We start from the raw sequence: 13,844 nt of genomic DNA, 5'->3' as shown, positions 1-13,844 counted from the left end.
AGAACATCATAAACATAAACTTTTGTTTTGTACATATATATAAATTCTTTCGTAGACAAAGGGAAAATGTTGACATCCAAATGGATATCTTCTCGTTCCTTTCTTCAGTTTAGTACATATTGACATAATCCAATACATATATATTATAGTTCAATTTATGGACTCTACATGGTTTCCTGTGGTAGATGAAGGTAGAGGCCTCAGGCCTTGCAATTCCTCTTGGAGGATTTCCATGGAGTCCGATACCTCGGCCTTGTACACGTAGAATTTGGTGACAAACATGAAGAAGACGAAATTCAAGAGGTTGAGAATGGCGAAGAACGCGTAGTAATAGTCGAGATGGGATGCGTTTAGGTTGTTCAGGATCCATCCCTTGCGCCCGTGTTTCTCCGTGATATGGGCGACGGTTGATAGAAGGAAGCTACTCAAGAAGTTTCCTACCCCGAGTGTGGTCATCGAATAGGAAGTTCCTAAGCTCTTCATGCTCTCCGGTGCTTGATCGTAGAAGAACTCAATCTTTGCCACCTCGAGGAACGCGTCAGCAGTCCCCATTAGAATGAATTGTGGGAGTAGGATGAATATCGATCGTGGGACTTGTCCCCCTGTTTTGACCAACCCGTGGTCCTTGGCTACCTGAAGCCTATACATCTCTGTTAAGGAAGCTATCGTCATGATAATGATATGGATAAGGAGGCCTATCCCCATTCTCTGAAGGAGTGTTATGCCTCTAGGATTTTTCGTGATTTTCCTCGCGAGCTTGACAAAGAATTGATCGTATAGAACCACACATATGAGCATTGATAGTGTCACAAAACCGGCTAAGCTGGCTGGTGGAACGTTGAAATTACCTATCTTTCTGTCAAGGGTAGTCCCCTGTTTGACAAAAAGCGTATTGATTTGAGCTATCATGATGCTCGGTACGAATGTCGCCACTAGAATCGGTATCATTCTTATCATTTGCTTTGTTTCCTCGACGTGAGTAACCGGGCACAACATCCACGGGCTAATGGAACCTTCCGTCTTCACGCAAGCTTTATTTAGGAACTTCAATGAGGGTGTCGAATCGATCCTGAATTTTCCTTTTTTCGAATAATACTCTTCCAAATCAAGCTCGTATAGTTGTTTAGGATCAATCGGGACGGGTACATCCCATTTCCTTATGGCGGCCACAATGACTCTAGCCATCTTGGTGAATGGGCTCCCGGCTGGAGCCTTGTGACGATAGAAAGGGGTCCCAGTACAAAAGATCACAATGGAAATGGCCAGACCCAATGTGGGGAGCCCATAACCCAAGGTCCAACCGATATTGTCTTGTATATATACTAGGACAGTGTTTGCAAAGAGTGTGCCGAGGAAAATGCTGAACATCCACCAGTTGAAGAACGATAACTTGTGCGCCTTCTCCTTGGGCTCGAAATCATCGAATTGGTCAGCCCCGATTGTGGAGATGTTAGGCTTCGTACCGCCAGTCCCTATGGCAAGGGTGTAGAGGGCACCGAAGTAGAAGGCCAACTGCAAAGTGGAGGCCTTTTTGCAGTCGGCTGCATTCGGGTCCGCGCAATGGGGAGGTCTAAGACCCGGTAGCGAAACCGTTAACGTGAGTACACCCATTCCCTGCCGGGTAGAAATAAATATATGTCAAATTAAATCATCGTAAACATAAACTAATTCTTAGTTATACAAAAATGATTCTAATTGTACAAATTAAAGTTAAAATAGTACTAAGTTAAAAATATAATTATTTTATATTTTATAGCGAACCACTTGCGGATTCACGTGAATAATATAATTAAATATAATATCCCTTAATTTGAAAAATGATCTATTGAATGGTCACGCCCAAATACCAAATCCCAATCATGCATTTGACTAGTTTGTTTCTTTATGCACGTCATTATTATTATATCAACCTATAACCGCGTTTGTATTATAAAATTGTATGCAATAATTTGTCACATTTAACTAAAAATGAACCTTATCTATCTAGTACTGATTAATTAGTTGGTGGGTAATATTAATATATAGATAAATAAAATATACCATTGCTTATTTAAGAAAAAATATAGTTTTTTTTTTCTTTCTTTTATCAAAATTTTGTTTCTGGTGCCGCTATTTACTATAAGTATGAATATATGTTGACGTCTTACTTAAAAATATTCTTAGGGGACCATGTATATATATTGTCTTCATTATAAATATAAATATATATATATATATATATATATATATTAATTTATTGATTGGTAAGATGATAATGAAAATAGTTTTTTAATTTGTGTATTATAATTATAAAAAAATAATTACATTTGGTCCATGTATAGTTTCACACAATTATAATTATAATGTACGTAAACATGTGCATGGGCAATGAAAGTAATCATTAGTAATATGTGTTATTTTATTAATTTATTTTAATTTATTATAATAAGCTTGTACAACATCACCTTCTTCTTTTATCCTTATTTTGTTTTAAACAATTTTAAATAAGAATTGAATACGTAATTAATTTTAGATACGTAAAGTGAAGTAGTTACTTACGGTGAGATAAATGGCGGAGGCGATGATGAAAGTCCAATATCGACCTAGATGGGCGTCGGCGATATAAGCACCTAAGATCGGGGTCATCCAAACGGTGCCTACCCAATTGGTTACGTTATTGGCGGAGGTGACCGTTCCTTGATGAAGCTTCTTCGTTAAGTATAAAATCAGATTTGATGATATCCCATAGTATGCCATTCTTTCAAAAATCTCATACACTGTATTAAAATTTCATTTCATTAATCAAATTAATCAATTCAACCACCATATAATATATAATATATATTGGTAAAAGAAAAATGAAAATTAGTTGAGCTTGTGACTTTGGGAGCCACCTAACTCCAATTAATGTAACAAATATCTTGCATCGATTATCTCCATGAATAAAATAAAAGAAAATTGAAAAATGAGAGAACTTAGAAACCGGAATGAGTTGAGTTTCATATAAACCCTAAATAAATAAATAATATAAATAATAATAAAAAAAGCTAATCGTGCTTACCAACAACAAAAGAACAGGCTCGCCAGCCACCTCTTTTGGATCTACGGACGGGGTTTCCTTTGAGATCAACGGTTCCATCTTGGGTGTAATCATCATAATCATGTTTTTGTCCTTCTAATGTTTCGACATGAGCCATGATTCGATAATCGATCGATTATCGATCTTGGTTGGGGTAATGTAATTTCTCAAGAACAAGTAGTAGTAGTAAAAGTAGAAGACTTAGCACCTCTCTTAACGTCTATTTATAGAAAGAACAGAACCCAGAACTACTTATTGCTTATTATTCATCGTCATTCACTCATTCCTTTTATTTAGGATTTTTCTTCTTGTTATTTTTGTAAATTGGTCCTTCTTCTTTTTCATTTTATAATAATTTGCTTGCCAAAACAATGACAGCTGTATTTATACTGATTATTATATTAAGTAGCTAGTTCTTTTTTGGGTCAACTTTTCACATGCTCATAACTCATCCTCAAACCATGTCGACTTGACTAGGTAACTCACTTATTTAAATTGGCCCATGTATTCCCCCCTCCCCCTTTTCCTTTCTAACCTTGCATATAAACTTAAATTACAAATTTATTGTGTTTTTTTAGGCCGGCCAGTGAAATAATTATTCCGTACCTAATTTTCATTTTATTATTCAACTTTGAATTTGATGGGCATGGCTATTAACATTCTTATCCTCGACGAGTAACCAATTATCCGATTACATAGATATAAAATTTTAGACGATGAAAAAGAAGAAATAAAACTTTTTAAATCATAAATAGTTTTAAAATTAATGAAATCAAAATAAAAAAATAAAAACATTGAAGAATAATGTTGAAAATAATGAAGAAAAATAATAAAAAAATAATATTTTATTAAAAGTATATTAAAATGAATAGTTACGAGAAATAAATATTTTGGTAAAGGATAAAAATATAACAAATTTATTGTAATATTAGTAATTTGAAAAGTCATATATATATATATATATATATATATATATATTTTGGGTTTGACACACCCAGGGGCGGAGCCACGCATGGGCTAGGGTGGGCTCCAGTCCCATCCAAATTAAAATCTTAAAATTAAATATTTTATAAGCTTATATCAAGTTGGGGTCATATCAACCTATTAAGGATAAGTACTCGCCGACCAAATTTGGAAATCAAAATCGACGGTTCCAAAGTCATTGGTTTAAGAAATTTATTTAGTTAGAATACTCTCCTTTGAAAAATGCTGCTTTTTGTTTCCCATGTTTCTTGTTTGAACATAAGCAACTCCAAAAACCTACATTTACAATAGATGGATTCAAATATGAAAGCGAGTTAATGATGGGGATAAATGCTCTTTTGTTATGCATAAAGATGTAATATTTCACCACATAATAGGGCAGTTAAATATCTTGATAATCTAATAAATATCCTTGTCATATTGACAAAGTACTGAATGCATAGTCTTCAGATGAAAAACAAAATAACAGATTACGGCTTATAACAACTATTGAAAGCACTCGGTGGCTCACTTTGCAAGCGTGTGCATTGAGAGGGCATGACGAGTCTCCATCTTCTAATAATCGTGGAAATTTTATTGAAAAAAAGCGGAGCATAGAAAGTTAAATCTGAGATGCAAGTTGGACTCAGCCCTAGGTAATTTTTCATCCTGGCTCCGCCCATGGACACACCCCAATTTCCGATTCCAAAATCGATAGGATATCCTTCTCCACAACCCAATTTAAAATATATGACTCAACCATTGAATATCTACGAATATCAAGTATAGGAGTACCCATTGTCATCTATAAACACAACACAATACTATTAATTGTTGATATTATCATTTTAAATAATTTTTTGGATAAGTCTTAATTATAATGTAACAAATAAAATGTAATTATACATTAATTTTTAAATTATTTTATTTAATAATGTATATCAATTAATTCATTGAATTATTTTGTATAAAATTTTTAAATTATATATTAAATGTAAAATATTATTCTCTATTATGATATTTTAATATATTTTAATTCAATTTACATATTTTATAATTACAATAATAACTATAATGATATTTTTACATGGACCTTTTTCAAAAATATCTATAAAGTATGATTAATGTAGATATTTATACAAATAAATTCTATGACTTGTTATCTTTAGAGGGGTGAATGAAGAGTACTTTATTTTTTTTCGGGAAAATGTCAATTTTATAAACAAAGTTGTAAGTATGTGTCAAATTTACTTATTAAGTATCAAAATTTTATTTATATTTATTAACTTGTTAAAAAGTGTCAATTTTGCTTAAAATAACGGAAAATATTAAATACCGTCAAATTTTTTGCCATATTTAATATCCACCTATTTTTAATTTTATTTTTATATTGACATTACTTTATTTATTTTTTTATTCAAACAAACCATTAAAATCTCTCATTATTCATCATTTCTCTCTCTTTATCCCACGACTATTTATTTTTCTTTTCCCTCTTACATTTACTCCAAGTTCTTTTCAGCTTTTACTTCTTTTTTCTTCCAATTAACCCCAAGTAAAAGTGAAAGCTCCCTAATCTAAATAATTTTAGCATTGTCATTGTCATTGGTGGGAGTTTTTGTTTTCATAATAGTTACACTAGTTAAGGTTTTGACTGAAATGTTTTGACCAATAAACGACGATAGTTTAAGGTTATGTGAGAAAGACTTGGATTTGGTGGTTACAATTGCGAGCTGATAAAGTTTAACAGTGTAACTATTATGAAAAAAACTCTCACCAACGACAATGACAATGACAATGACAATGAAAGTTTAAAATTCAGTTAGAAATATTTAGATTAATGAACTTTCACTTGGGGTTAATAGGAGGAAGGAGGAAGGAGGAAGGAGAAAGGAGGAAAGAGGACGAAGGTAAATCTGAAAAAACTTGAGAGTTAATCGTAAGAAAAGGGAAAAGAAAAATGGATAGTTGTGGGATAAAGAGAAAGAAAAAATAGATAAATAAAGATTTTAATGTATTGTTTTAATGGAAAAATAATTAAAGTAATGTCAATTTAAAAAATAAATAAATAATAGTTAGATATTACATGTGACAAAAATTTTGACGGTGTTTAACATTTTCGTTACTTTAAACAAAATTGACATTTTTTGACAAGTTAGTATATACAAATAGAATTTTGATACTTAATAAGTAATTTGACACCTCCATATAACTTGATAGGTAAAATTGATATTCTTTCTATTTTTTTTCTATTACAAACTTGCACCATAGTTAGGAAGATAATATGTTTAGAAAAATCTCTAAAATTTGGGCATAGTTGGAGACAATATTTATAAGAAAAATGTTAAGTTAAACAGCAATCAAATCGAGGTACAATAATTACTAGATGTATGTGCTCAATTAAATTATGCTTACACTTGTCAATTTAATATTCATAAAATTTGTTTTAAAATCATTAAATTAATTTTAAAAGATTTATAACATTTATTTTCATTGGAGAAACTAAACACACCCAAATAAGCTACTATGTAGAAGACTAATTACTATTATATCTTTCAGTCTAGTTTGACTTAGAGATGGCCCCAGCCAGCAAGCAAACATTGGATATATATATATATATATATATATATATATATATGCAAATTTCAACATTTTTTTCTTTTATATGATGAAATTAATTGACTAAATTAAATAAATCCCAAATTCATTATAGAAGCCAACTTGGTTAAATCAGAGTTTTTTACTCTGATTACTAAAACGACTACTTGCAAATTTTATACTTTCTATTCTATTCTCAAGTCTCTATTTTATATCTAATTAATCTGTTATAGCCCAAAATTAAATGTAACCTTTTAGTCTTCAATAGTAGTTGTTAATTACTAATTAATTAACACGGAGGTTGTTTACCTGTTTCTTATTATTATTTATACTAATAAAATAATAATCATTAGCGGTACCTCCGGATAGTTGACTATTTTAAACAAATTTGTAATAGTATTATAGTTAGGATTTAAATTATAAAAATTTAATAAATTTATTAGAAAGTTTGTTAGACCCTATAGTTATTAAGATTTTTCTAATAATTTTTAGAACGGTTGCTGGTCTCATTCAGCATAATTAATCATATTATGCATTTTTTATACACTTTATTTAGTTTTATAAAGTTTGTATTTTGAGTAATATATATATATATATATATATATATATATATATATATATATATTTTAATGTGGTAAACTACTATCAACATAATCTCCGATCTTTTCCACATCTACTTTCTTAATTACAAACTTTTTACATTCACACTAAATTAAATAAAAAATTACATATAAAACATTAATTTACAAATAATAAAAAATAATATCTAAAAATAAAAAAGATAAAATTATAGATATTAGATGGTACAAATTTACAATTATTAAAATTTTTAAAAAAATTCAACCATTACATATAATTTATTCAGTGTGAATTCAAATGTGAACATAATAACGAGTATGGATGAAAATGAGGCGGATCAGATTGAACGTCGAAAGAATCTCTATTCAAAATTCTGAGCGACGTAAAATTTATCTTTGCTCGAGAATTGGTAAACAACATAAAAAAAATTCTGACAAATGATAATAAACCATCTACAAATATTGTTAAAGTAGCGAGAAACTCATAAATATTATGAGATGATACCTTGAAAAACGTCTTTATAGGAAAAGACTAACTCCAAAAACTCTTAATTAAAAAAATAAAAATAAAAAATTTTAGATCTGACATTATCATCTACTTTGCTGCAAAGAAGATGACATGCACAGAATAAAGAAATTATCACCAACACGATTGGAGGGTGATAGAAAAATTAAGTAAGTTAATTTTGTGGAACCGGCCAGATAAACTAAACAATTGTCAACTTTCATGTGCAGGTACAAAACAAAACCGTATGAACCGATTGGGGTATCAAAACCGGTTGCTGTTATACTTCAAAGGAATCAGTTCCAAGTGATCAAGTTAAAGATAAGAGGAACCGGTTTTCACTCTCTCAAGCAGCCGGTTAGCCAAGACAAAAAGCTTACATACCAGCCGATCACACTGCACAAGATACAAAAACCGGAAGATTCAAACTTCAAGAATGACGTACCATGACGAAAGAAACGTGTCTTGAAAGAATAAAAGAAGATCGGATCCGATCGGAAGCATGTGAGGAAAGCAATGATGCTTTATTGATCTGAAATTGACAACCGGAGGTGCATGTTCAACACGTGTCCAAATCTGAAAACCGGCTACGTCATCTTCTGCTCAGAGCTGCCTGCATGACTGCCAGGTGTTGAGGAAGGTGAAGCGTGCAAGCAACCTCTCTGCACCAGGCGTGATAACGATCAACCAATCTAGAAGAGAGAGAATAAAAACGACAGTTGGGTCCTCTCAGCTATAAAAGGAAGACGAAACGTCTTCATTTAATGCATCATCAGTTCTGAAAGTTGTACATTACAAATTACGAAAAGCGTTAAATTCTAGAGAGATAAACTGTCTTATTCCAAAACCGGTGTGTCTAAAACCGGAAGCTTTTTGTGTGTTGTTGTGTTGAGTTGTTGTATTACATCAAAGTGTGAGTTTGGTGTAACCGGCGAGTAGCGAAGTTGGGCTCGACCGGCAGTATTGTTGTAACTCTAAGAGTTAGTGGAGATCCTTCTCATAACCTGAGAAGAAGGGGTGACGTAGGAGGGTTTGCTCCGAACATCCATAAACAAATCTTTTGTCTCGTGTTCTTTCGTTGCTTTCATCATACTCCTAAAACTGGTCACTCATATCCATAAAACCGACTCCTTCTAAAACATCATCTAAAGTCGCAAACGTTGCTTCAACTTGAAACAGACATTTCCGCCCTTGAACCCGGTTCAAGAGTCTATGACAGCTTGTGCAGTGCTGAGAACGGTTTTAGTCTCTAATCGGACTATCACCAAAGTGTTGTGTGTGTTGTAAGCGACCACCCTTCCCGAAACCGGAAAACACCCCGGTCCTCCAAGGGCGTCCCCGATCCTAACAAGTGGTATTAGAGCGAGGTTCTCAGCACTCAAGCAACCAAAGAAGATGGGAAGCATGACCCACAACGACAAGCCGCCAATGCTAAACAGTGAAGCGTTTAGCAGTTGGAAGAAACAGATGTATCTACATCTGATTACGTTAGATGATGAGATGAGCCGAGTCCTGAAAGAGGGACCGATCAAGATCAACAAGGAGGCAGAACTATGGACGAGTGAAAATCGAAGACGGAGTAACCTGGACAACCATTGCATGAGGCACATCTACAAGGCTATAGATAATAACACCTTGAACAAAATATCAGAGTGTGAAAATGCAAAGGAAGCCTGGGAAACGATCATTCAGATCCACGAGGGAAACGAAAGAACTAAGGAGAACAAAATCTTGGTGGCTACACAGAAGTACGAAAATATAAGGATGAAACCGGGGGAAAACATGAAAGAATTTAGCAACTGGTTCACCAGTGTAGTCAACGAGCTTCAAACACTCGGAAAGAAGTATGACAACCGAGAAGTGATCATTAAAGCCTTAAGATCTCTGCCAAGCACGTGGGACATCAAGACCATGGTGATGAGGGAATCAAACACCCTTGGGCAGATGAAGTTGCATGATGTGTTCAAGGATCTGAAAGCCTACGAATTCGAGATCAAGTCTCGGATCGAAGACGAAGCATCCACATCAACCGCAACCAGAGCTTTGGTTACATCGGTGGAACCGGCGGGCCACGTATCGACCGTTCCGGCTCCAGTCAAAAACACCGATCAAATTACTGAAGATGTGATGGCGATGCTAGCTTAGAAATTCGGGAAATTCATGAAGAAGAGCCAGCCACCATCTAATAATGATTTTAATTATAACTATGTAGATAAATCAAACAAGAGATGCTATAACTGTGATGGTTTTGGACATTTCAGGTCAGAGTGTAGAAAACCAAGAAGAGACGATAGAAAACCGGAAGGAAACTATCAAGGAAACAACTATCAGGGGAATAACTACCAAAGCAACCGGTATAGGGAAACAACTACCAAGGGAACAACTACCGGGGAAACAACAACCAACGAAACAACTACCGGAGAAACGATGATCAACATGCCGACGAAGGAAAGGAGATTCAAAAGGCGCTCATTGCATCCGACGGTGGAAGCGAGTGGGCATACTCCGATAATGAAGATGGTGAAGAGAGAGTAACCTGCTTCATGGCAAATGACGAAGAGGTATTCGATTTTTCTTCTGATGAGTTTACCAAAGAAGATCTAGTTTCTGCACTCAACCAAATGGTTGCTGAGTTCAGAAACATATCTGCTTACATACCAACTCCAATAGAACCTAAAACCGAACGAATAAATAATGTATATGATAAAACATGTGAAATCGAAATGTATGAACCGGATGAACTATTCTCCGATAATGAGAAGACAGTTCAACCGGTAACCGAAACCGATGAACGAGCAATGTACGTCACTGCTGCGTGGGAGAGATCACGTCAAGCAGTGAAACAAATGTGTAACTACAAAAGACACCCGAAGTGTAGGTATGGTATCGGTTATGAACCAAATAAACAAAATAAAACAAAACAACCTAACGGGATAAAACTCACGAAAAATAATCTTCCGTTTATAAAATTTGTCAAGAGTTCACAAACCGAAAATGACCTAAAACCGGAAGAAACGCTTAAATATGTAAGTCCTAATGAATCTGAAAAATGGCTTCATCCTGAGAGAAGGAAAGTCAACCGGAAACCAAGTAAACCTAATAAAACCCGACATCAAAGAAACTCATCACAACATAAGGCATTCTTGAGCAACAGCCAAGAAGTTAAGCCAAATGTTATAAAGACAGATACCGGGAAAGTGATCCTACTCATTCAAGTCTGGATCCCAAAGAGACTAATCAACCGAGGACCCAACTGAATGTGGGTACCAAAAGGGTGTAAATAATTGTTTGTTACAGGTCAGGAGAAGCAACCGGCTAAAGAATTCAGAATGGTACTTGGACAGTGGATGCTCAAGGCATATGACCGGAAACAAGGAGCTACTAACCGACATCAAGTACGAAACCGGAGCAGTTATCACATTCGGGGATAACTCAAAAGGTAAAATCGTGGGCAAGGGTAAGATTGTCCATGGTAATCTGTCTATAAATAATGTACTCTTAGTAGAAGAATTGCGTTTTAACATGTTAAGCATAAGCCAAATGTGTGATGTGGGCTACAAAGTTGAATTTCATAAAAACTCATGTTTAGTTAAAAACCAAGATAATGACATTCTTCTAACCGGTAACCGGATAGGAAACATTTACAAAGTTGATTGGAAAACTGACTTTGAAAAACCTGTGTGTATGATAGCCGGAAATGATCCAAACTGGTTTTGGCATAAACGATTAAATCACTTGAATTTCAAAACAATTAACTTTATTTGTTCCAAGGAACTAGTTCACGGTTTTCCAAACGTTAAGTTTTCAAAAGATAAAGTATGTGCCGCATGTCAAATGGGGAAACAAGTAAAATCATCTTTCAAAAGTAAATGAAATTATCAATCTGAACGATGCTTAGAACTCTTGCATATGGATCTGTTTGGTCCGGTTAAAGTAACTAGTTTAGGAGGCATGCATTATACTATGGTAGTTATTGATGATTACTCCAAATTTACTTGGGTAACTTTTCTAGCTTCTAAAAATCAAGCAACTCCAAACCTGATTAAACTGATTTTGAGAATACAAAATGAAAAATCCATTCGAGTGAATAAAATCAGAAGTGATAGAGGAACTGAGTTTATAAACAGTAACTTAACTACTTTTCTTGATGATTCCGGTATTAGGCACGAGTTGTCTAGTGCTAGAACTCCTCAACAAAATGGCCTGGCTGAGAGAAGAAACCGAACTCTCAAGGAAGCCGCAAGGTCAATGATAGCCGATTCGGGTATCGCTCAGAAATTCTGGGCTGAAGCTATCAACACCGCTTGCTATACACAAAATCGATCCTTGGTAACTAAACGGTTTTCTAAAACTCCGTTTGAAATTTATTTTGATCAAGTTCCAAGTGTACGGTATTTTCGAATTTTTGGTAGCAAATGTTTTGTTCACAATAATGGCAAGAATTACTTGACCGCTTTTGATGCTAAATCCGATGAGGAAATAATGTTGGGATATTCAGCTGTGAGTAAAGCCTACAGAATATACAATACTAGGACTTTAACAGTTGAAGAAACCGCACACGTTGTTTTCGATGAATCGGTTGAACGAAACACTGCATTACCCTTCGACCTTCACAACAGAATGGAAAATTTTAATATCTATTCTGATGATGAAAACGAGGTTCCGGTTTTTAGACGCTTTGTCAAGGACCAAGTGGTTGATGCTGAAATTCAGCTTGATCAAGCTGCCTTACCGCAGAAAGTTGACGCTTCAGTTTCTACTGAAGAAATCGGTCGGTCTGACTCTGTTCAGCCTACCGATCAGTCTAACCTTGATCAGCCAACCGAAAGCTTGGTAGACACGTCTCGGATTAACCTCAGAAGGAACAAAAATCATCCTCTTGAACTAGTAATAGGTAACATATCCTCACCCGTCCGAACTAGGCAACAAAATTTGGATCACTATGAAAACTCTGCTTTCATATCACAAATTGAGCCGAAAAAGGTGGATGAAGCACTGTCAGATTCAGATTGGATCTTAGCAATGCAAGAGGAATTAAACGAGTTTGAGAGAAATAAAGTCTGGTACCTAGTCCCTAGACCGAAAAACAAACCGGTTATAGGAACACGATAGGTATTCAGAAATAAACTCAATGAAGACGGTTTAGTTACGAGGAACAAAGCCCGGTTAGTGGCTCAAGGATATAAACAGGAAGAAGGCGTTGATTTTGAAGAATCATTTGCCCCTGTAGCTAGACTTGAGGCCATTAGAATATTTTTAGCATATGCAGCTTTCAAAAATTTCAAAGTTTTTCAAATGGATGTTAAGAGTGCTTTTCTAAATGGTAAAGTAAATGAAGAGGTATATGTTAACCAACCTCTAGGTTTTAAAAATCCAGAACATGAAAATCACGTTTACCGGCTGAATAAAGCCCTTTACGGTTTGAAACAAGCTCCAAGAGCTTGGTATGATACATTAACACAATTTCTATTTGATCACAAATTTACAATAGGTTCGGTAGACAAAACACTTTTCAAATTTGAAAGAAAGGAACAAATCTTACTTGTTCAGATTTATGTTGATGATATCATATTCGGATCAACCGATCCAAAATTATGTGACAAGTTTTCGAAAATGATGACTGATAGATTTCAAATGAGTATGATGGGAGAATTGAGTTTCTTTCTAGGACTTCAGGTTAAGCAGATTGAAGCCGGAACTTTCATAAGCCAACCGAAATACACAGCCGAACTGTTGAAGAAATTTGGGATGGATACATGTGCCGAAGCGGCTACGCCAATGAGTCCTTCAGTAAAGCTGGACAAAGATGATGATGGTCAAGTCGTTGACATCACAGCCTATCGAGGAATAATCGGATCATTGCTATATCTAACAGCCAGCCGACCTGACATTCTGTTTGCGGTTGGAGTGTGCGGGAGGTTCCAAGCAAATCCAAAGCAATCTCATTATACTGCGGCCAAAAGAATTCTAAAATATCTAAAGGGAACTCAAGAAGTGGGACTTTGGTACCCAAAAGACTCAAGTTTCAACCTTATAAGCTACTCAGACGCCGACTACGCAGGATGCAAAATCGACAGAAAGAGCACAAGTGGAATCTGTCAGTTCCTGGGTGACCGGTTAGTCACTTGGAGCAGCAAGAAAC

The 13,844-nt window shown here is 34.8% G+C and overlaps 1 protein-coding gene across 1 annotated transcript; it reads right to left on the bottom strand.

Annotated features, from left to right (window-relative positions):
- Positions 1-9: 9 nt before the first annotated feature.
- On the bottom strand, positions 10-3,307 carry LOC124920808 (protein NRT1/ PTR FAMILY 5.2-like). Its single transcript, XM_047461370.1, has 3 exons — positions 3,041-3,307; positions 2,539-2,756; positions 10-1,614 (listed from the first exon to the last, which is right to left on the bottom strand). The coding sequence occupies exons 1-3, from the start codon at positions 3,174-3,176 to the stop codon at positions 151-153; spliced, it is 1,818 nt and encodes a 605-aa protein (XP_047317326.1). The 5' UTR covers positions 3,177-3,307; the 3' UTR covers positions 10-150.
- Between the last annotated feature and the right edge of the window lie 10,537 nt (positions 3,308-13,844).

The sequence above is a fragment of the Impatiens glandulifera genome, chromosome 1 (genome assembly GCF_907164915.1).
Source record: "Impatiens glandulifera chromosome 1, dImpGla2.1, whole genome shotgun sequence".
In the NCBI taxonomy this organism is placed as follows: Eukaryota; Viridiplantae; Streptophyta; class Magnoliopsida; order Ericales; family Balsaminaceae; genus Impatiens; species Impatiens glandulifera.
This window is presented reverse-complemented; position numbering and strand designations above follow the sequence as displayed.